The sequence below is a fragment of the Vulpes vulpes genome, chromosome 9 (genome assembly GCF_048418805.1).
Source record: "Vulpes vulpes isolate BD-2025 chromosome 9, VulVul3, whole genome shotgun sequence".
NCBI classification, from domain to species: Eukaryota; Metazoa; Chordata; class Mammalia; order Carnivora; family Canidae; genus Vulpes; species Vulpes vulpes.
Window position 1 is genome coordinate 25612678 of NC_132788.1, and position 22222 is coordinate 25634899.

The 22222-nt window shown below is 50.1% G+C and overlaps 1 protein-coding gene across 5 annotated transcripts in view; it reads left to right on the forward strand.

Annotated features, from left to right (window-relative positions):
• The window catches only part of GATA4 (GATA binding protein 4), an 85121-nt gene that overhangs the window by 20352 nt on the left and 42547 nt on the right, over positions 1 to 22222 (forward strand). For 4 of the 5 annotated variants that reach the window (XM_072719646.1, XM_072719649.1, XM_072719648.1 and 1 more), the window contains exons 1-2: positions 8823 to 8956; positions 12683 to 13779. In XM_072719646.1, coding sequence (XP_072575747.1) covers positions 13164 to 13779 — 616 coding nt within the window. In that variant the 5' untranslated portion in view covers positions 8823 to 8956; positions 12683 to 13163. Of the gene's footprint in view, positions 1 to 8822; positions 8957 to 12682; positions 13780 to 22222 lie in introns of those variants that run through there. The other variant, XM_072719647.1, reaches the window with a different exon arrangement.

Here is a 22222-nt window from a genome sequence, read left to right on the forward strand (position 1 = left end):
AATCTTTTTTAAAAAAGATTATTTATTTATTTATTCATGATGGACACACACACACAGAGAGAGAGAGAGAGAGAGAAGCAGAGACACAAGCAGAGGGAGAAGCAGGCTCCATGCAGGGAGCCTGACATGGGACTCGATCCCGGGACTCCAGGATCGCACCCTGGGCCAAAGGCAGGAGCTAAACCACTGAGCAACCGAGGGATTCCCTAAAATCTTTAAAAATAAATAAATAAAACATAATTTACATTTAGCGTGTCTTATCCTGAAGCATACTGAGAATAATACATCTGCTGAACAGCCACATTCAAAGAGTTTGGGGTGAGGATGTCAGAGTCCCTGACAACAGTGGTATACGGAAGTGTGGGGTGGGGAGGGAGAGAGAGAAAACAAGAAATGAATGAATGAATCTGGGGAGGAATGCCTGTGTGTTAGCTACTGAACCTGGGAGGGATGGAAAGAGAGAAAGGTGGGGGGCGAGATGAGAATTTAGGGCTTCTGAAAGCGGAGTAAAGACATTTTTCACATAGCAATTGAGAAATTGATCGTTTTTGATGATGAGGCTGTGTCTTATACTATCTGCTCTCAGTCCTCTGAGCAGAGTGTGGGTTTCTCCGGAGACTTCATGGAGGGTGGGTGGAAGATTCTTCTGCTCACCAGAGAAAGACTCCAGCTCCAGAGGCTGCGTGATATGAGATGGAGGAGGAAGGATGGGAGAAGGTTAGCAAAGAGTGCTGGGGTTAGCTCGGCAACTCCGAGGAGCAAAAAGCTCGCCCGCCCGTATCTATCAAGATGCTGATTATTCTATTTCACTTAGACCTTGGCTTCCTGCTTTGTCTCCCTGTACTTCCTTGCCTTGTGGCAATTTGCTGTTTATTAGCACCTCTGCCGAAGAGGGCCTGGGGTTGTAGAAGAAAACACACTTTAAAGGTAGAGCACCCTCGTCTTTCAATCAAGCATGCAGATATCCCGCTGAATGTGGGGGAAAGTTGAAACTGGTGGGAAAGAAATGAAATGCCAGGGATCTTTTGGTCTTCTTATTCTCTCGTGTCAGAAGTTTAATGCATATCTTTGGAGAGAAATACGTCAGTCTAGTTATTGCAGGCTCCATGCCTCCCCCTTCCTCCTGCTGTTGCAAAAACCCCCAATCATTCCCAAATAAAAAATACCGCCAAGCCGGGATAGGCGTTAGAAGAACGACCAGACCATTCTCTGTGGGCACCTGCTACAAGTGTGGGGTGATGGCGTGAAGCGATGTTATTGTCCATTGCGGGAAAGCCCACGGGCGTGAAGGACCTCGAGGCCTCCAGCCACCAGCACCCCCTGCCGCCCCCGCCTTCTCCCCCCCCCCCCCCCCCCCCCCGCTGTTTTCGCACTTGGGCTTCTGCTTCCTTGACACTTTCCTGTCTCTCGCTCGGCCGCGCCAGGTCGCGGCGCCTGCCTGGGCGTCTTCTCCAGCTCCGGGTCACCTCGGGCTCCGTAGCCAGGGGAAGGGTGCCGGGGCTGGCGGAGGAGGGGGCAGCCTGGGCGGAAACGCGCCGGAGCTGGCGATGGGAACATCGTGTCTCTGGTGGCCCCACAAGTCCCCCGATCTGTGCGTCGGGGTCTGACGACTGGCAGCGCTCCAGCCCTCCGGCCGCTGGTGTCCCGGTCACCACCACCGGCCTCCCTGGGAGCTGGGCGGGGTGGGGGTGGGGAGCCCTCGCCTCGGGATTGACCTCATCCCTATCTGGTCCCCCCCCTCCAGTGGGCCCTGGCGCTTTCCTTCCCATTTCTCTTGCCTTTCTCTTCTTGCTGGGGGGTCTCGATCTCTATTTCTGTCACCTCGACTCCTGACTCCTATCTAGCCTGCTTTCTCGCGGCTTGGTGTTTTTCTCTCCTATCTACCCCTCTCTCCTTTCTCTGGTGTCCGTCTCTAATTCCCCTCTCTGCATGGTCATACCCTGTTCCTCACCATTTAACACCATATATTTGACTTTTTTTTTTTTTTTTTATTGTCTGGCTTCCTCTTCTAGAATCTCCTGGAGACACAATTTTCTCTATTTTGTTCCAAGTGCCTGGAAAGTTCAGGGCACAGAGTAGGTTATCAATAAATGGAAAAGAAAGGAAGGGAGGAAGGGAAGAAGGAAGGAAGGAAGGACCCTGTTCCTCTCCAGCTTTCATAGTCCTGTCTCATTCTCCAGGTGCTCCCTAGTTTTTTCTCTGTCCTCGTCTCTGCCTGCCTTCCTCTGTCTCTCCTTTCTCTTGTTTCTGTTTCTCTCCATTCCCCCTCTCCTTCATTTCCTCTTGGTCCTAGTATTTGGCTGGGTCCTTCCATCTTTTCAAGATTTATGGGTCTGGGTCCTCCGTGCCTCCGGAGTCACCGCTCCCCGCGTCCTCTGTCCCGTCCTTGGTCTTTGTTCCAGGGAGACAGGGAGCCTTCCTTGACAATCACCACCGTCTCAGCGCCCAATCAGGTTGTCTAGCTCAACTCAACTTCCAAAATCCCGACTGCATGCCTGCACCCAGAAATCCCACCCTGCTGCAGATTCTGGAGGCCGGGGACTACGGGGTTTCCTTAGGGGTAACCTCGATTTGGGCAAGAGATTTTGTAGTTGGTGAGGGTGGGGCTGAGCCACGCAGATAAACGCTACCTGAGTGACCCAAATCTTGATGTCTAGCCTGGGCCTCCACATCTTGGTGGTGACCCCGGGCACCTACTGTGTGCCAAGGGACACATTTCCCTTTGAAAGGGGACTGTTCCATTCTCCAACTCCCATCAGCCCTGAGAGATGCCATTAGCAATCCCTTTTGTAATTTTAATCATTCAACAAACATTTATTGAGTATCTACCTAGTGCCAGCCATGGCCGCTGCCCTTATGGAGCTTACTTTCTGGGATGTGTGTGTGTGGGATGCAGGTGTATAACCAACCACAGATAAATGAATTTATTTTTTTTTAATTTTTATTTATTTATGATAGTCACAGAGAGAGAGAGAGGCAGAGACACAGGCAGAGGGAGAAGCAGGCTCCATGCACCGGGAGCCCGACGTGGGACCCGATCCCGGGTCTCCAGGATCGCGCCCTGGGCCAAAGGCAGGCGCCAAACCGCTGCGCCACTCAGGGATCCCGATAAATGAATTTATAACTCTAGGGAATGTAAGGCCTGTGAGTAAAGTAAATTGACATTTTATGTATTCCAAGAACATTTATCAAATTCTTTCTCTGGATCCTGCAATGCCAGCACAGCAACTTCTAAAAGTCTCTGACAAGGAAGGAGGGAGGGAGGGAGGGAGGGAGGATCCACGGGTGAAAATATTGAAGTCCACATCACCAAGACAGGCCCCAGATGTGACAGGCTTGGTGCCCAAAGAGGGGGTACCTCCGGACACCTCAAAGAGTTTGCAGGCCAGGAGCCCATCTCCCCGAAGCTTGGACAGTGGTTACAGGAAGCTCCCGTTTGCTGCTGTTTTCATAAGGTTCTTGAGTGAGGAGGGAGAGAGGGAGCCAGGCTGGGAAAGGGGAGAAAGGGGCGTGTGTGAAAGCGTCAGCGTGGCCACTGCCAGCCGAAGTTTCTCCACTCAGCACCCGCTGGCTCAAGTGCCGGGACTTGTGGGCGCCACCGAGGCCGGGTTTCAGTTCTGCGTCTGCAGCCCCGGGACCTGATGAGCGCCTTCCCAGTTTAAAGAGCCTCTGGCATCCTCCCCCAATTTAATGAAAATGGGGAGCCTCCTTCATGTTTTTCTTTCCCTTCTCACTGGATCTTAGATTAGAAGACAACGACCTGCTTTATTTTAAGTTGATTTTAATTTTAATTTTTATTTTTTTTTAAATATTTTTTTAAATTTTTTATTTATTTATGATAGTCACAGAGAGAGAGAGAGAGGCAGAGACACAGGCGGAGGGAGAAGCAGGCTCCATGCACCGGGAGCCTGACGTGGGATTCGATCCCGGGTCTCCAGGATCGCGCCCTGGGCCAAAGGCAGGCGCCAAACCGCTGCGCCACCCAGGGATCCCGATTTTAATTTTTAAGTGTCAGGTGTACTCATTAAAGGATATTTAGAAATATTGGAAAAACAAAATGCGGGTTTCAGAAAAGTGTTTTGGGGTGCCTGCGTGGCTCAGTCGGTGAAGCATCTGACTCTTGATCTCAGCTCAGGTCTTGATCTCAGGGTGCTGAGTTCAAGTCCCATATTGGGCTCTGAGCTAGGTATGGAGACTACTTTAAAAAAACAATTAGAAGAGTGTTTCATGATAGAAACTCAATATTAAATAAGGTGGAAAAAATAAGACTTCTAAGAAATCTAGATTCATGACCTATTATTGCCCAGTGCACTGGCTTTGCCACCTGGGAAAAGTGTCTTTTTTTTTTTTTTTTTTTGGGGGGGAAAAGTGTCTTAACCTCTCTTTGTCTCTGAGTTCTTGTTCGAATGAGATGAATGAGACGGTAAAACCATTTCTTCCTCCCTCTCACTCCCCGATGTTGTTGTTTCCTCCAGAAAAAAAAAAAATGGAATTTGAGAGTGTTCAGTAATTTGGAAATGACTATAAAATATTAGAGGGTGTGCCAAAACCTCTGATCCTTCGGCCCGGAAGCACCAAGGAGGCTTTTGAGGCGGTCTGTGAAACCATGGCTTCACTTTGCAACATCAAATATTTTTTAAATAGTTTTATTTTATTTTATTTTTTTTATTTTATTTTTGAGAGGGGGTAGGGGAGGAGGAGAGGGAGAGAAAGAATCTTTAGCAGGCTCCACACCCCGCTCTAGGTTGATGAGGGGCTCAATCTCAGGACCCTGAGATTATGATCTGAGCCGAAATCAAGAGTCCCACGCTTAAGGAGTGAGCCACCCCGGAGACAGATGAAATAGTATTTTTAAAAACAAGACAGAATCAAAAAGCATTGCTGCCTTCTCTCCTCTCATCTGCCAGTGGGAGTCTGATGATCACTTCCTGAGGTGCTGAGCTCGTTCTGGTGGGAGAGAGCAGGGGTCTCTATGTCCCCACTCCCAGCCCCACCCCACAAAGAATTTTGGGTGTTCAAATGCCAAGCTGGAGGAGGGAAAGGTCTATGTAGGCTTGCAGCTTAATTCATTCTCCAATTTTGTGTCAACGGGGACCAGCCCTGCCCGGCAATTTGGTTCTCCCAGCTCCGGTCGTCTGTCTGCAGGGGGGTTGCACAGGGGGCAGGGTGGGTAACTCGCGTGAGGCTGTGAGTCTTAGAGGAGGAAACGGGCACCCGGTGGGGGAATTCAAGGGCCGCATGGGACGGAGCCAGCATACGTTCAGCGCGGGTCACTTTGCATATCTGTCTTGAGCCCTTGTGTCCACGTCCGCAGAGAAACGTGTACATCTTGGAGGAATTCGTTATAAAGGACGAGGTGGGACTTCCTAGTTCCCTCTTTGGTTCTTTTTCTTTATGGGGGTCTCTTGTTCCGATTATAAGACTATGGGGGCCCCGTGTTTTTTCAGGTGTTGTTGGTTTTCATAAGGGAACCGCGGAGGCTGGTTTCCGCAGGGTGCCAAATGGCTTTACGAACCAAAATCTGAGATTCTGGCACCTGAGGTTAAAATGAGCTGGCTTGGGTCCCGCAAGGAAATCCGGTTACCCCGGCAAGGGGAGACCCTCCCTGGTGTCACCTTGAAGTCTGTCGTCCACGGTTTATTCATGGTTTAGTCACTCTTTTTTTCAGGGAACTAGAGTTCAGATTCCTCTTACACCATGTCTAGCCTACAATTGGGTCTTTACTGGGGTATGGACCAGCTCAAGTCCCAGAGGCCTGAAGAGAGCAAGAAACTGCAATTCATTTTTGTGTCCTGGGGAGATTTTTTTTTTAAGTATGCAATACATCTAAGTAATTCTTATTTGTCTAAAATCTCATGATTTGACTCTTCATTAGACGCAGGCCCTTAGTAAAAAGAGATCAAAGATTTTTTTTTTTACAGTATTAAAATTTCCCTGTTGACTATGGGAAAGAAAAGCGGAAAGAGGACGTGAGTGGGGTTGGGCCACCATCCCAGACCAGCCCAGGGACTTGTCCTTAAAAATAGCCAAGAATCCGAACCTCAAACACCGCCCCCCCGCCCCCTCCCAGCGGCCTCCCGAACGGGAGAGAAGCCTGGGAATTTAGCGGCAGCCGATAAACCTCCTCCAGCCGGCGGGCCAGCGAGGCCTTGAAATGCTCCCTGCTCCTGGCAACACGCGCGCCGGCCGCAGGGGCTCCCGCCTTGCCCCAGCGAGGGAGGGGGGCCGATCGAAAGAGAGAGGGAGGGAGGGAGGGAGCGAGGGAAAATCAAACACCCCGAAAGAACAGACCGTTCGCCAACCACCTTCTGGACCTTGAGCTAAGCCCTTTGGGGAGAAAGTTGGGGCTCCGGGTCCAGAGAAAAAAGCCACAGGAAACACAAAAAATTCTCTATTTCAGGGGCGTTCCCAGAAGGAACAAATCTCTCAAGGTTCCCAGGCCTCAGCCCACCTGAAGAGCGCCAGCTACGGGCATGGGTAAAACAGTTCTGTCGGGTCCCTGCCAGAAGAGGACTCCTGGGGAATCCGGGGTTCCTAGCAAGCAAGCCCTTAGAAAAACCAAGCTCTTCCATCTGAGGTCTTACAATGGCCATGTAGAGCAGGCTGGGCCTGTCGTGCACCCCCCCACCCCACCCCACCTCCACCATCCCAGTACAGAGGAGGAGACTTAAGTTCTCCGGGCCTGGAGTGGGGGCAGTGTGTGTGCGGGGTCGCCCCAGGGCACCCAGCTGCTGCGAACCTCAGCACACTAGCTCTTGCACTGCCGGCCATCCCGCACAACTGGTAGAAGCCCGCCTGAGGGTGGTCTGTGCCCTTGGCTTTGGTGAGGACGCCTGGATGGCCGCTCCACCAGACGCTAAGCCCCCCCAAGCCCTTGGCTTGTTGCTAAGAAAATCCACTGCCCAGGCTGCAGGCTCAGCTCTGAGGGTCGCGTGCAGAAAGCAGCTCTGAGACCTCCGGCATCGCTGGAAACACAAATCCCCACCGAAAACGGAGGCCCGGACAGCTTGTCGCTTGTCCGAGCCCACGCGTTTAAGTCTCCAGAAAGCCCTCACAGGCCAATGGGGATGTCGTTTCAGACAGAACAGGGGTCGCATACCCTTCTCCGCCATGCGTCTGCGAGTGCGCCCACCGAGGGTCCTCCCCAAACCGCTCCAGCTTTCGCGTCCCTAGGAGCCCCTTAGGCTCCCAGACATCTGTGATCTGTCAGCGCCAAGTTCTGCAGAGGCGCTTGCAAGGAGTTGAGGGAAGCCGGAGCAGGGTCCCTAAACAGACCGTCCTAAGCTTCCGGGGTGGGAAGGGGCCTAGGCGAGCGGCTGCCTGCGGGTCGGGATCGGGGCCGCGTGGGTGCGTCCAGCCCTGGCGCAGACCTTCCGCGGCTCCGCCAGGCGCCTCAGTTTGGTCCCCAAGGCTCGGCCGGTCTGAACCTCCGCACGTTTCGCTCAGGAAAGAGAACTCCCCGCGCAGCCGCGCTCAATCCTTCCTCCGGGATTTTCCTGAGAATCCCCATGAGTTGGCCACGATCCCTTTGGGGGTTTCCTTCTAATCAGCCCCGCGTGCTAGTCTCGTCCGGAGCGCCCGGGTTGCCCTCGCGCAGGCCGGGAACCCACGGCCGATTACCCACAGCGGAAGCTGGCGCAACCCTTTACCCTTCCTTCGCGGCCGCACGGGTTTCATGTAGGATGGTATCCCGGCCCCCTCCCGACCCCTCTAATCTGGTATGAAAAACCTGCTCTAGAGAGAGAAACTCGGCTCTGCGGGGGGGGGGGGGGGGGGTGTTTAACCGAAAGCCTGAGAGCGACCGGCCGGCTGTTATCTGGGGCTGAAGGCTGCGGTAATCGATGGGTTATTTTTACGCGGTAATAGGGCCCTGTGATTGCTCTATTAACCTTTAGACCTGTCTGAGGGACTCTCCGGCTCGCAGCCCCGCTGCGCTGGGGCCTCTAGGCACTGACGCCGACTCCAGACTCAGGCCTGCCACCCTCCCCGCCCCCAACTCTAGGGAGGGGGCTGGGGTGGCTGGAAGACCTCTCTGCAGAGAAACCCTGCTGGACGGCCCGGCTCCCCACGCCCCGGCCACGTCCCTGGGATTGGTGCAGCGGCGCCGCAGGCTGCAGGGAAAACGGAAAGATCTGAAGGTGGGAGGCCGTAGGAGATGGGAAGCGTCGCCAGGAAGGGGTGCACGTTCTGCATAAATACATAAAATTGAGGACTCGAGAGGCCACCTTGCGGACTCCCCAGGCTTCTGGGAAGGTTAAAGGGAAGCTTTGGTGCCTGCGCTCTGACTCGAGTGGGCCAGTCCCAGGTTTCGTGTCTTTCCCACTCGCAGTTTGGGGCTAGCGGGATCCCCACTATCCACTACCTCGCGGAGACTCGCAGCCAGCCGGGCACGTCTGATGGCCCCGTGCACCACAGCCGATCAGGGGTCTTGCCCAAGAGGTCACCTTTCCTTCTATCAGCCCCGCCCCTGGCCGCGGGAGTCCAGGACTGCGGCTAGACCGGGACCACCGGGAGGCGGGGGTGGGGGATGGGGTGGAGGGAGGAGGGAGGCGAGGGGGGCTCCTGAATAAAGCCGACCCTGGGTAAAACTGCAAAGCGAATCGACCTCAGGCGCGGCGGTGGGTGAAGCCCCGCGCCCCGGCACTGGCACTTCGGCGCTTTCCGAGATCCGTGCGCCTGGACTTTGCCTGCTAGGGGAGTTTTTCGAACAGCCCCGCAGCTCGGCGCAGAGCGGAGGTGCAGCCTCTGCGGCGCACCCCCGCCCCCCGCCCTTGCACGTGACTCGCACGGGCCAGTCAGCGCCCGGGAGCCGGGGCGCAGGGGCGAGGGGACCCGCGCCGGGACCTGGGGGACGCGGAGGCGGCCGGCACAGTGGCCGCGAGAGGCACCGCCGCAGCAGCTCCCCGGGCGCACAGGGGAGCGCGCGCCGGCCCTCCAGGAAGCGGAGTCCCGGCAGGTACGGCTTTCTCTTTCCTCGCCGGGCTCTTGCCCGCCGTCAGCGAAACTCAGAGCTCCTCGCGCCGTTTGCCTGGGAGTGGAGAGGTAACTGGTGGATGGAAGGAAGGAGACGTGGGGCACTCCCTCCGCCCCCGAGTTGGCCAGAGACTGCTCAGCTTTGGGCATTGACTTACTAGCGTCTTTAACTCCAAGTGAGGAGGAGGAGGGGGAGGCGGAGAGGGGTAATCGAAGTGCTTTTTGATTTTTGTGTGTGTGTGAACTTGAACGTTTTTAATCCCCGCCCCCCCCCCCCCCCCCTCCGCACACATTCTCCAGACCTTGTTTGCACCTCCCAGGCCAGGGCCTGGATGGGGGTGATGGCCGTGCTAAATCACACTGACCCACTGACCCGGGGCAGGCCGCCCGGGGGGCTCAGACGGCGGAGTGTCGCCCGTCGGTGACTGCGGGGACTCAGAGTGGCGGTGGAAGGCAGCGCGACTGGGCCTCGGGCCCCAGGGACGCGCCTCCAAGGCAGGAACCGGGCCTCTGAGCGCCCGGACTCTTGATGCCCTTCTGGCCAGCCTCCTAGCCTCCCTGACTGGGGTCGGGGGAGTCAGACCCACCCACGAAGCTAGCAACCCCACCCACTCACACTGCTGCGGGTGAAAGTAGCTGAAGGCCGGAACCTGGGAGGAAAGCAGTAAGTCCCTCCGCCAGCCACGGCTAGCTGCCCTTCCACGGTATTATGTCGCTTGGCTCTGGGCTGAGGGTGGGGGTGGGGGTGGGGGTCCTTCAGGGAAGAGGAGGATGCCCGGCTGGTCAACTGCCGCCAGGCCGAGGGGACCAGGAGGCCTTTCGGTTGGGAACCAGAGTGGAGCGTACCCGGGGCTGGGAGGATTCGGGGCAGCACTGTGGCTCTTAGGGGAAGACTGGGGAAGCGCCGCAGGGCAGTATTTCCTGAGTTTCTCGGAAAGGGAATGGACAGCCAAGAGCAGGTTTGCAGGTTTTTAAAGGCAGGGATCACGGAGGGATACCCCCACCACCTCCGAGGCTCCACGTTCCCCTGCAGGGCCCGCTCTCTTCTCGCTGGCCAGTGTGTGCGTTCGCGAGTGACAGTTGTGTGCGCGGCAGGCCGAGAACCGAAGTGTGAGCTGAGCCCAAAGAGCCGGAGTGACTTGCAAATAGACGCGGACAGGAGGGCAAAGCTTTGGATCCTCCCACTATCAGAAATAGATTGGAAAAGGGCTGTGGGCGAAATCACGAAGAAAGCATTTCCTGTTTGCTCTGTGAATTTGAAGTGAACTGGAGTGAGTGATCAGGAAGAGAGGACAAAATGGGGAGCAGGCCTGAGCCCCATGGTGAGGCCAGACCCGCCATTCTCAGTAGCTCCCGAGGCTATCTCTGCGGATGCCTGAACCAAGGCTTAGTATCAAAAATGAGCAGAATGATTTCTCGTCTTTCCAGAAAGGTATAGAGTGGTATTTTCTCCACCTTCTATTGTTCAGTAATGCAACGCCCAGGTAATGTACCAGCCGCTTTAGAAAGGCAGAGCATGTAATAAAGACAAATGTTAGATTTATGGCATTTTTAACATTTACATTTTAAAGCTTGTAAATTAGCGTCTGTATGCATATTGGGAATTGGCTTACAAAATTATAAATCTTCTTTTTCTGCAGTTATGTGAGAAAAAAGTATGACGTTAGGTTTTAGAACTGCAGAAGTTGAGTATTACAGAAAATACAATGATATGGTCAACTATTTGATATAAAAATTAAATACTGGATATTTTATCAAGGTAAACCTATGTATTTACTTATTGAAGCCCAGAGATTCCTATGAGGTACTGATTTTTTTTTGCCTTTGTTCATAAAGAGTGAAGTTGGTGATCTTAGATTTTTTTTTTGACATTTTATTTTTAAGTAATCTGTACACCCAGCCGTGGGGCTCAGGCTCACAACCTGGACATCAAGAGTCACATGCTCTGCCAACTGAGCCGGCCAGATGCCCCTCAGATCAAATTTTTTCGTATCCACCCTCTACCCAAACTTCGTACTGGAAGAAAATGTCCAACAAACCAATAATTTATTGTATAGTTTTGAAAGCAAATAATGAACAGTCTTGGAATTAACATGTGACTATAGAATACAGTGCTATTAACTCCATTATCATTAGTGATGTTGCAAAGATGTTTAAAAGCATTATATAGTGTGTTTTAGAAATCCCATTTTCGGAATTTTTTTTTACAATACTTAAGATGTCCATTTATTATAGTATGATTATATCTGAGGCACTGTCTTATGGCACAGTAGAAATCTATAATAATGACCAACGATTATATAGAACTTTGTGCCTGTTACAGGTTTTATAAAACCCTGTTACAAATGCTTTATATATATTAATTTTAATCCTCATAATCCTCACAGATAGATACCTTTAACGTTTGCATTTTTGCAAATAAGGAAACTGAGGCACAGAGGTTAGGTAATTTGTCTAAAGTCATTCAATAAGTGACAGAGCCTGGATTTAGTGTAATAAAGGTCAGTTAATATCTTTGCAATTCTACTATTGCAATGAAAAAGAAACCACTGTTAAAAGTAGCTGCTGATTGTTAAGGAGAAAAGTGGGAGTGTAGTGGTGAGCCTCAAACCCTGGAGGCCCACGGCTTCTGTCCCCCACCACCCTTTAATTGTATTTTGGTCTTTGACAAGTTTCAAAACTTTGCAATGCTTCAGGAGTTCCCGCTTTTGTAAAATGAGGAGACACACTTTTCCTTAGTGGAGCTGTGGCAAAAAGGACCTGGAACAGAGCAGGTGCTTCAGATCATAGAGCTCTTGTTTTATCAGAAAAGTTGCCTGAGAAAATAAAAACACAGGATACAAGGATATAACCAAGTCCTATGAACTGTTCTTCCCCTTCAAGCGGTGGCATTGGTGTTCTGGTTCCCTACGTGGGTGGACCAGTGATTCTATATGGAAAAACCCATTCAGTGAGTCTGAATGGCCCATTGAGTAGTTCTGTAAAGTGAATTGCACATCCCTTTCAATCTTCTGGTTTTGATATCCAGTCTGCAAAATTGCTAAAATATAACTGCAAGAAACAAATATCTCCTCTGATTTGACTTCTACATGGTAAAGTGTGTGGACGGATAAGAGATCTCACAATCCTTTAAGAGAGATTTAGCAGACACTGTGCTCATGTATAAACATTTAGACTCTACCTCTAGTTAAAGAAAAAAAAAGGTCACAAACAAAATTTTCTTAGGTTGCTGGTTTTTATAAAGTTTGTCGTCTTTCTCGGGCAATCTAAAGTTTTTTAACGGCCAGGGACGCTGAGGGTTACTCTGGACGAAGATGAGCCAGATTTCTTGGGTCCCGGCCACTCTGCTGGAAACCCGAAACCCTTGAACTTAGAAAATACTGGGACAAGAATTCTGTTTGAAAAATAAGGTAAAAATTAAAGTCCTTCCTGACAAGCAATAAAAAAAATTTTTTGACTTAGGTCACAATAATTACATGCCCAATAACCCTGTCTGTAAAGCGGCCCTCCCCAGGCAGGCTTCCCTGGAGCAGCCAGGCCTCCCGGCCTCCGCAAGGCGCAGACCTCAGTTTCTCTGGGAACCGCCTGGCTTCCAAAGCTGGGCGCCGAGAGCGGCGGTTTCTTGGGTTCGCAGCGCAGGGGAAGTGGGGCGTGAAGGCTCCGATTGAACTTCTGTCCCTTTTTTTTTTTTTTGTCGTTCCTGCTTTAGGACCGTGGCCACAGCGAGGAAGGGAGTCTGCGGGCGTCCTGAAGACCGTGCGCCGCGACCGCCCCCGCGCGCCCCCAGGCCGGGGCCGGGACCCCGCTGCCTCCCGCAGGCGCTCGGGACCTCTAGGCCCTGGGGTCGATGCAGCAGCCCCTCCTCCAGCACCTCCGGGAAGAACCAAAATTTCAATTTGGGATTTTCCTGTAAACCAGAGCCTACCAGAGAGTCTTTTTTCTTTTTTGTTTTTCTTTTTTCTTTTTGGGGGGGGCTCGATTCTGGATTTAACACGTTTACGTATTTTTGAGAGATCTGCTTTTCTCCACTTTTGATTTTTGACCTTCGTTTGCGCGACAGCCCCTCGCCTGTACACGATTATTACCGTTTTTTTTTTTTTTTTTTTAATTGTTGTTCTGCTCTCTCCCTGCGCCGCGCCTCGGCGCGCAAGTGAGGGACAGGGCCCGGGGGCGCGGGGCTCGCAGGGGCGATGTACCAGAGCTTGGCCATGGCCGCCAACCACGGCCCCCCTCCCGGCGCCTACGAGGCGGGCGGCCCGGGCGCCTTCATGCACGGCGCGGGCGCCGCGTCCTCGCCGGTCTACGTGCCCACGCCGCGGGTGCCCTCGTCCGTGCTGGGCCTGTCCTACCTGCAGGGCGGAGGCGGGGCCGCGGCGTCCGGGGCCTCCTCGGGCGGCAGCTCCGGCGCGGCCCCGTCGGCGGCCGGGCCCGGAGCCCAGCAGGGCAGCCCGGGCTGGAGCCAGGCGGGCGCCGACGGAGCCGCCTACACGCCCCCGCCCGTGTCGCCGCGCTTCTCCTTCCCGGGGACCACCGGGTCCCTGGCCGCCGCCGCCGCCGCCGCCGCCGCCCGGGAAGCCGCGGCCTACAGCGGGGGCGGCGGGGCGGCGGGCGCGGGCCTGGCGGGCCGCGAGCAGTACGGGCGCGCGGGCTTCGCGGGCTCCTACTCCAGCCCCTACCCCGCCTACATGGCCGACGTGGGCGCGTCCTGGGCCGCGGCCGCCGCCGCCTCCGCCGGCCCCTTCGACAGCCCGGTCCTGCACAGCCTGCCCGGCAGGGCCAACCCCGCCGCCCGACACCCCAACCTCGGTGAGTACTGAGCGCGGGCACCGGGCGGGCTGGGGGGGGCGGGGGGCACCTAACTCTACACAGGTGCGTGCGTGCGTGCATGGGGGCGGGATGCGGGAGCCTCCAAGGAAGCAGACGCGGTGGGGGCAGAGCTGGAGGTGCCAAAGCTGGCGGCGGCGAAGGTCACAGCCCCAAGGAGCCCAGACCCAGTTCCAGGAGGGCCAGCCCGCTCTGTGCGTGCTTCTCTGGGAGAGAGGACTGCGGGGTGTCAGGGGCCGAGTGTGTCTGAGCCAGCACGCCCAGGTGCAGGTGACTGCGGGGGGCCAGCGAGGCTCGCTGGGCAGCTGGAGGAGCAGCCCCGGGAGCCCGCGGTGCACAGCGTCAGCGATCGCGGGCTCCCCGCTCCCGCGTCCCCTCGGCCCTCCCTTAGCGTCCTCAGCGGGGAAACCGATTACGGTGGCTAGATAGAGCCCGAGATCTTCTGGGCCATTTGGCGGCCCAGTTGGAGGATCCTTCCGAGCGGCACATTACGCTCCCGTCGGGATTTCACACCTGGAACAAAGGAGGAACTAGAGCTGCGAGAGGGGTTGAAGTGGGGCTGGCACCTTGTGGGTGCCTTCGGGCCAGAGCGTATTGCGCAGTGCGCGGGTCTGCGACCGCACAGGCACGGGCTGCGCTGGAAGCGCGCGCCTCCTCGGCGTCCAGGAACGCCGGAAGCCCAGAGGGGCTTCTCTGTAATACCTGACTTAAATGGAGACTTGGCAGCAGCTTCTGTAAGTTGAGCGTCCTCTCGTCCGGAGGGTTGAGGTTACAAGTAACAATCGTAACGGCTACAATTTAATATTTCCTGTGACAGTCAGCCCCGGGAAGGACGGCCAACAGGCGCTCCCCTGCGCCGACCTGCAGATGAACGAAATCAAGTCTGGGGAAGGGTCTGGAAAGGGAAGTGGCAACCACTAGTTCAAAATGCAAACGACCTGTGGGTCTTGTGGAATTTCAGGAAGGGACGGGATCGGGTTTGATTGGAGATGGCTGGGGTGGTGGGGGGAAGGGAAGCCCAGACCTGAGAAACAAAGTTAACATTTATTGACTACCTACTAAGTGCTAAATCCTTTCACATTTGTTCTCACTTTGAAGAGTAAAGCCTGTCCCTCCCAGGTTTCCAGTCTTAGGCTGGCTCTGGGAAGGGTCCCGGCTTTGAAGAGCTTTTAAATTATCCTCTGACCCTGGGTGGCCAGGGAGGGTCCCCAGGGGGGTCCAGCCAAATACACATCCCAGGTAAACTGATTAACCGTGGAAATGGCGCCGGGCAGGGTCTGCGGCTCCTGGTCTCCCCCTCCCCTTCTCAGGGGAGCCAGACGGCACCCCCCAGGGGAGGAGGGGTAACTGGCTCCGGAGCCTTTTGGAGGGCCTGAGCGAGATAGCTCGCTTGAAGCATCTCCATACAATGGCAGCTGTGGATGGGTGTGTTGGCGGCGGCCGTTTGGCCCTGCATTCTCAGAACTCTCAGTCGTCTCTAGAAGTCTTTCTAGAACTTATGTTTTAAAATAGGGAGGAATGGCCCCCATAGTTCCACTTCTTTTAACTTGTGGTGGGAGTGGAAAGGCTGCTGCCTAACCCCTATAACCTGGAATGAGAATTTGGTGTTTGGTTAGGGAAAAAAAGTTCAAAGTCCAAAAATGGAGGAAATATTTTTCTGGTCATCAGAATTACAACCACAGTAATGTTAAAAACAACAACAATAACAACAACACACGCAAAACTGTGTGAGTGCACCCGGTATTTAAATTCTAAAATGCAACCCATACCATTTAGGAGAGTGCTGAAGTAAGAAGTTTCCCAGATTTCAAGGTCAGCAAAGGACAAGCTGACCTCCAAGGAGCACTTCCCTTGCTGAGAAGTGTGGCCTGTCTTCCCAATACTCTGCTCTGTCCCACTAGTACAGGAAGCCCCACCTGAAGACAGTCCTTGGGTCTGGCCTAGCAGCTGGATTATCTCCTCTATACATAGCCAAGTGTGTTAAATGGTGGTCATGAAAGCCTCCACGTTATCTTTGTGAGAGAACATGAGGCGTGCGGAAAGTGTTGGCATTCACATCTTCGGTATGTTCTGCAGGTGGCACTTATAAAAAAGCAAGTCAATTTAAAAGCAGTGCATGTAAATAAATATTTTTTATCCTGTTCCTCCTATCCCAGGCACCCTCCTGTAAATGCCTGGTGGCTTTATCAAGGACCAACTCTGGCGTATTAGCTGATTCCTAGTGATTGAAGCATGATGATAAGTGATTACTGATTCCATGATATTTATTGAGACCCTGCAGTTTGGAGTTGCCACCTGGCCCTCAGATGGCAAGACAGTTAGTTTGGTAGTATGACGGGCGAACATTCATTTAATTCCCGGTATCCCTTCAATCTTGGGCAAGTTACTTAACTCTCTCAGTTCTTTTTTTTTTTTCTGTAAAATGGGATAATCTTAACTACTTTCAGCATTGTCTTAAATTAGAAAAATAAGGCAGTGTTTATGAAGTAGTTGGTTTTGGCCTCTCCTAAGAGATAGCTATTTTGTTAAACTGCTATTCACTATCATGTAGAGTGACCTATTTTTTCAGATTTTCTCAGGACTGAGGGGTTTCCCAGGACTTGGAATTTGAGGTGTGAAGCCTAGGGCAGTCCCCAATAAACAGGGATGGCTGGTCATCCTAAACAGACATGAAATTAGGCACACGACCCAGTAGCATGCTGCAGTATTGTCTAAGAGCAAAGGAGAAAAGACAGGAAATGGCTCTTTCTCCTGTCTGGGAATTTTTTAAAAAAAAGATTTTATTTATTCATGAGAGACACAGAGAGGCAGAGACACAGGCAGAGGGAGAAGCAGGCTCCATGCAAGGAGCCTGATGCGGGACTCCATCCTGGGACTCCAGGATCACACCCTGAGCCAAAGACAGATGCTCAACTGCTGAGCCACCCAGGTGCCCCATGTCTGGGAATCTTGAAGTTTCCACCTACGTGGTATCATTTGCATTTGGTCTGGAAGGGTAAGTAGGAGTTTGCCAGGAAAAGCACAGCACCTGCAATTTGGAAAAAAAAAAAAAAAAGTTACACCCTCATTTACCATCACATTTCGTAGTACTGTGAAATGATACCATACTGCATAGCTTTTGCGTTAATAATATATTTACAGCCATAGGTAAAACCACACAGACTAAGTCACTCTTCACCTCAGAAACTGGTTTCAGTTTCAATGAGAAGAAATAAGAGAACAGCTTTATTTATTTATTTAAGATTTTATTCATTTATTCATGAGAGACACACACACACAGAGAGGCAGAGGGAGAATCAGACTCCATGCAGGGAGTCTGATTCGGGACTCGATCCACGTCTCCAGGATCACGCCCTGGGCTGAAGGCGGCGCTAAATCGCTAAGCCACCCTGGGCTGCCCCAGCTTTATTTTTTAATGAAGTACTAACTGCCTTTCAGTACTAACTTTCAATAATATAGTTAATATCTTGTCAGAGTTCTTATGTTGGCTATTGGAAAAGACAAAACTCAAAGTAATAAAAGCTAACAAAGGCCTCTGTAAAGCCCTGCATTTGGGTTGGAGGGAGTTATTTTGCCTTGATGGCAATGTATATGAACTTCAATTCATTCCAAGTTCAATATGTGCCTGACCCTGAAACAACTGTTGAAATCATCAATTAGGCTACATTAATGGAATTATGTGACCTTACCTAGGGCAGGTACAGTCTTACTCATATTTAAGTGCCAGGCACATGCTGGGCACTTGGCAAATATTTGAGTAGAGATCTAGGAGGCAATTGCCGCAGTACTCTGCCCAGGTCAAAAAACACATGGGTGGCTGCTTCACAGGCCCCTTGGGGAGCCTTGAGGAAAAGGGAGCAGGATGAAGGAGGGTTCTACAACTCTTGAGAAACCACTGGAGCTGTTTTAGGTTGGAGAAGTCACAGGGTGGCTAAGAGAGAGAGAAAGAGAGAGGAGAATGACTGTATAAAAATACTTAATAGGTTGCCTGGGTGGCTTAGTCGGTTAAGGATCTGACTCTTGGTTTCAGCTCAGGTTATGAACTCAGATGAGCTCAAGGTCTCAGGGTCCTGAGATAGAAGCCCCACCCCCACCCCCACCCAACTGCATGCCCCTCCCTGTTGGCTCTGTTCTCAGTGGGGAGTTTGCTTGAGATTCTAGCTCCCTCTCCTTCTGCCCCTCCCCTCCCCTCCAATAAATAAACAAATAAATCTTTTTAAAAAATGTCTTGCAAGGCAGAAGTCTATGACTTTTTAACCTTGTGTTGCTCCAGGTAAGCGAACACTAGGATTGGCAAGAACACCTTCTCACATGATTGTAGTTGTTGAATTAGAATATGGAACATGGCTTCTCTTAATAATAACCCCTTGGGTACTGAAAGTGGTTAAGGAGAGGGTGCATTGCTGTGTGCCAGTGGAGCTGCTCAGGGAATTCTTGCATTTCAAGGGCTAGAGCCCATGTTCATGTGCATGTGAGAGAGATAGCTAGGGCAGGGTACTAGAGTTGTGTCTCCTTGTAAAGGAACCAATCAGAGTGGTTACACAGGTGTAACACTTTGTCAAAACTTGTGGAAATATACTATTAAAATGGGAGTATTTGGTTGTATGTATGTTATACCACAATGAAGTTGGTTTTTTAATTACTGCCTGCAAATACTTAAAGCATAAAAGGAGACCATGGAAATCATGTGTAAATATACCATGAAGGAAATAGCATTGTAGTGGATGTTACTGGAAAAGCGAGGAACATGTGCTTTATTACGAAATAACAATTCTTTGGGGTAATAGTGAAACAAGCAATTCTAATACTGCCAGAGGATCTCAGATCTTTATTATTTTTTTATTTTTTAAAAAAGATTTTATTTATTTTTTCATGAGAGAGACAGAGTCATAGGCAGAGGGAGTAGCAGGCTCTCTGCAAGGATCCGGATACAGGATTTGATCCCAGGACTCAGGGATCACTGACCCTGAGCCAACCACTGAGCTACCCAGGCATCCCAGGATCTCAGATTTTTAAAATAATTTTAAGGGTTGATTAAAAAAAAATAACAGTGAAATACATGTATATCACCCAGTGTCAGCCAGGTGGTTCCTTTAAAAGCTTTGCCTCATTCATGGTGTTGTGAGAGTTTGTTTATGGTATAGGTCAGTGGAAAACTCTCCAAAGTGTTTTCTGGATCTTTGGGAAACTGCTTATCAATTAAGCCAGTTTCTTTCAGAGCCAGTTCATTTATATAGGGAACTCTGCAAGATCAACTCTGAAGTAGCTTGTTTGGCCAGAGAATGATTTGTCAGTCTTTGAGAAAACCAAAGTTGTTTGACTTTCCGGTTACCACCCTGAGCGGGTCAGTCAGAGTTGGGGCTGGTGTGTGGTGCTAGATTGAGAGCCAATTAAATGGAGAAGGTGTGTGCGGGGTGGCCAGGGGTGTGTCACTGCTTCCAGTGAGATCTGTCACCTGCCCAATTGTGTCCCATCAAAAGGTCAGGCCACATTTGCTGGGCACTTTCTAAGCACTCAGGTAGAATGATGCACAGGAGACAGTTTTAGATAACACTTTCTTCTGTATCCCTTTCCTTTTTTTTTTTTTTTTTAAACTTAAATGAGCTAAGAAAACAAACATACTCTGAAGCGTGGGGAAACAGGAACTCTGATACCTGTGGGTGGGAGTGTAAATTGGTACAACTTTTAAGGAGAGCCCTTGGTGATATCCAACAAATTTCAAAGTAGATACCCTTGACCCAGAAATTTAACTTCTAGGAATTTATTCTCCAAATACACTGGCACAGTTGTAGCCCTGTTTGTAATAACAAAAATTGTGAATAACCTAAATGTGCATTATCAGGGGACTGTTGATATACATATCATACATGCAAACAGTAGGTATCATGTAGGCTTTAAAAAACAGGAAATTCATTATGGTATGGAGTCGTCTCCAAGATATTTATAAGTACAAGATATGTATATTGTATGTTACTTGTGTTAAAAACAAACAAACAAACAAAAAAACACACACACACACAAAAAAACAAGCCCCTGGATGGCTTTTTTTGGTTAAGAGTCTGACTCTTGATCTCAGCTCAGTGTTTGATTTCTGGGTCCTGAGTTGAAGTCCTGTGTTGGGTGAAGAGCCCACTAAAAAAAAAAAAAGAAGAAGAAGAAGAAGAAGAAGAATATATGCATTTGATGTCGATTGCCTATGGAGAGGATAACTGGGTAGGTGAAAGATAAAGTTGGAGAAAGTATTTTTGCCACATATGCCTTGGAACTTTTTGAATTTTTTTTTAAGATTTATTTTTTTTTAATTTAGAGAGAGAGTGAGCTAACAGGGAGACAGGTGGACAGAGAGGGAATCTCATGCAGACTCTGCAGAGAGCTGAGCCTGAAGCGGGACTCCATCCCATGACCCTGACATCATGACCTGAGCTGAAACCAAGAGTCAGGTGCCCTAAGCCATCCAGGCACCACTGGAATTTTTGAATTTTTAACCAACTTAGCCATTTTTAATAGTCACTTCTGTGCTTCTTTATAAGCCCATTAAATAAGAAAATACTTTTGAAATAGTGGGAGGTTAAAAAAATATAGGGATGTTAAAGTTGAGTTCGATTTGATTTTATTCTTTACCATCTTAGTCATTTTTAAGTTTACAGTTCAGTAGTGTTAAATATATTCACATCATTGTGAAACAGGTTTCAGAACTTTTCATTTTGCAAGACTGCAAACTCTATACCAATTGAATAATAGCTCTCTATTTCCTCCTGTCCAGCCCATGATAACTGCCTTTTTAATTTCTGTCTGTGAATTTAACTACTGTAGGTACCTCATGTATAGCATTCACCTTTTCGGGACAGGCTTATTTTACTTAGCATAATGCCCTCAAGGTTCATCCACATTGTATTGTCATATGATCTCCTTGCTTTTCAACACTGAATAATATTCCATTTTATGTATCTATCACATTTTTAAAATCCATTCATCCATCATGAACACTTGAGTTGTTTCCACCTCTTGTGAATAATTGTGAATAACCATTGCTGGGAACAGTGGTGTGACAAGGGAACCTTTTGAATTTGAACCATGTGAATATATTACCAATTTAAAAAAATTAAACCAATTAAGTTATTAAAGAGACATATAGCATTCATGACTTAACTTCCTGAGAGGCCCTCTCCCTTTTTGTCTGAAACAGGGTTCTGTTTTTGTTTTTGTTTTTTTTAAGATTTTATTTATTTATTTGAGAGAGAGCATGCTCGAGAGAGCACGAATGGGGTGGAGTCAGGTGAAGGGGTATGGGGAGAGGGAGAAGCAGGCTTCCCGCTGAGCAGGGAGTCTGATATGGGGGCTCCGGCTGGATCGCACGACCCCCATCATGGCCTGAGCCAAAGGCAACCACTTAACAATTGAATGACCAAAAAAACAAAACAAACAAACAAACAAAAAAAACCAAACAATTGAACGACCTAGGTGCCCCTAAAACAGAGTTCTATATTTAGAGTTAAGGATGCACAAGAAAAGTGCTTTGTAATGTAAATTGTTGTTTATTGAATTTAGCTTTCGGTTTTTGCTTATCCAATAGATTGCTTTACCGAGGGGACAAAAAACCCTTATCCTATGCTCAGTAATGTCTATTGGCAGCAAATCTAAGCAATTGTCAAATTACTGGCATTGGCACCTGACATACACAGGTGCCCTCTCCTGCAGTGGCAATTCTCCCTCAGGTTGTATTGGGCCTAGAACCAGCGAACCACTAAGGCAGTGATAGAATTATGTTAGACAAATTACCTTCCCCCAAGGCCAGGTGAGTCTTTTAACCAATTCTGTTCAGCGTGTCCTTTTAAGGCAATTGAGTTGTACCGAATGTAGAGCCGAAGCCAGTTGCAAATGTTGCTGCTTTTGTTTGCATACGAAAGAGGAAGGACTGCGGGTTTTTCCATTGCTTTGCTCTAGAGGAGAGAGGTTCTTGGAGGCCCTTGGGTGCTGTTTTTTTAAAAAAAACTTGAAGGAGCTTTTTTGACATCTGAAAGGAGTTGTCTCCTGGTAACTTTTTTGGTCTGCACAACTTGAATAAGGTGCAGGTGATAAATAAGGCCGTCTCAAGGTTTGGGAATGGGTATCACTCTGTTCTATTGGCTTTCTATGGTCCATGACGGGTTCTCATGTAATACACTCTATGAAGGATTATTTAAATATTTTATTGGCTATCTACACAGCTATTTGTCTCCTAAAGAAAATAGGTAAGGTAATATGAGTGAGATTATAATAGGAATAACCTCTAATCTGTTTTATTTTGTACAAAATAAATTTACAAATTTGGATACATTAATGTTTGGAAACTAGCTAACAACTTTTTAGGGACAGTAGCTTTTATCTTGTGCTACATATGTGCCTCTATCTTGCTCTCTGTAATGCAGTTTATATACAGTAAGTT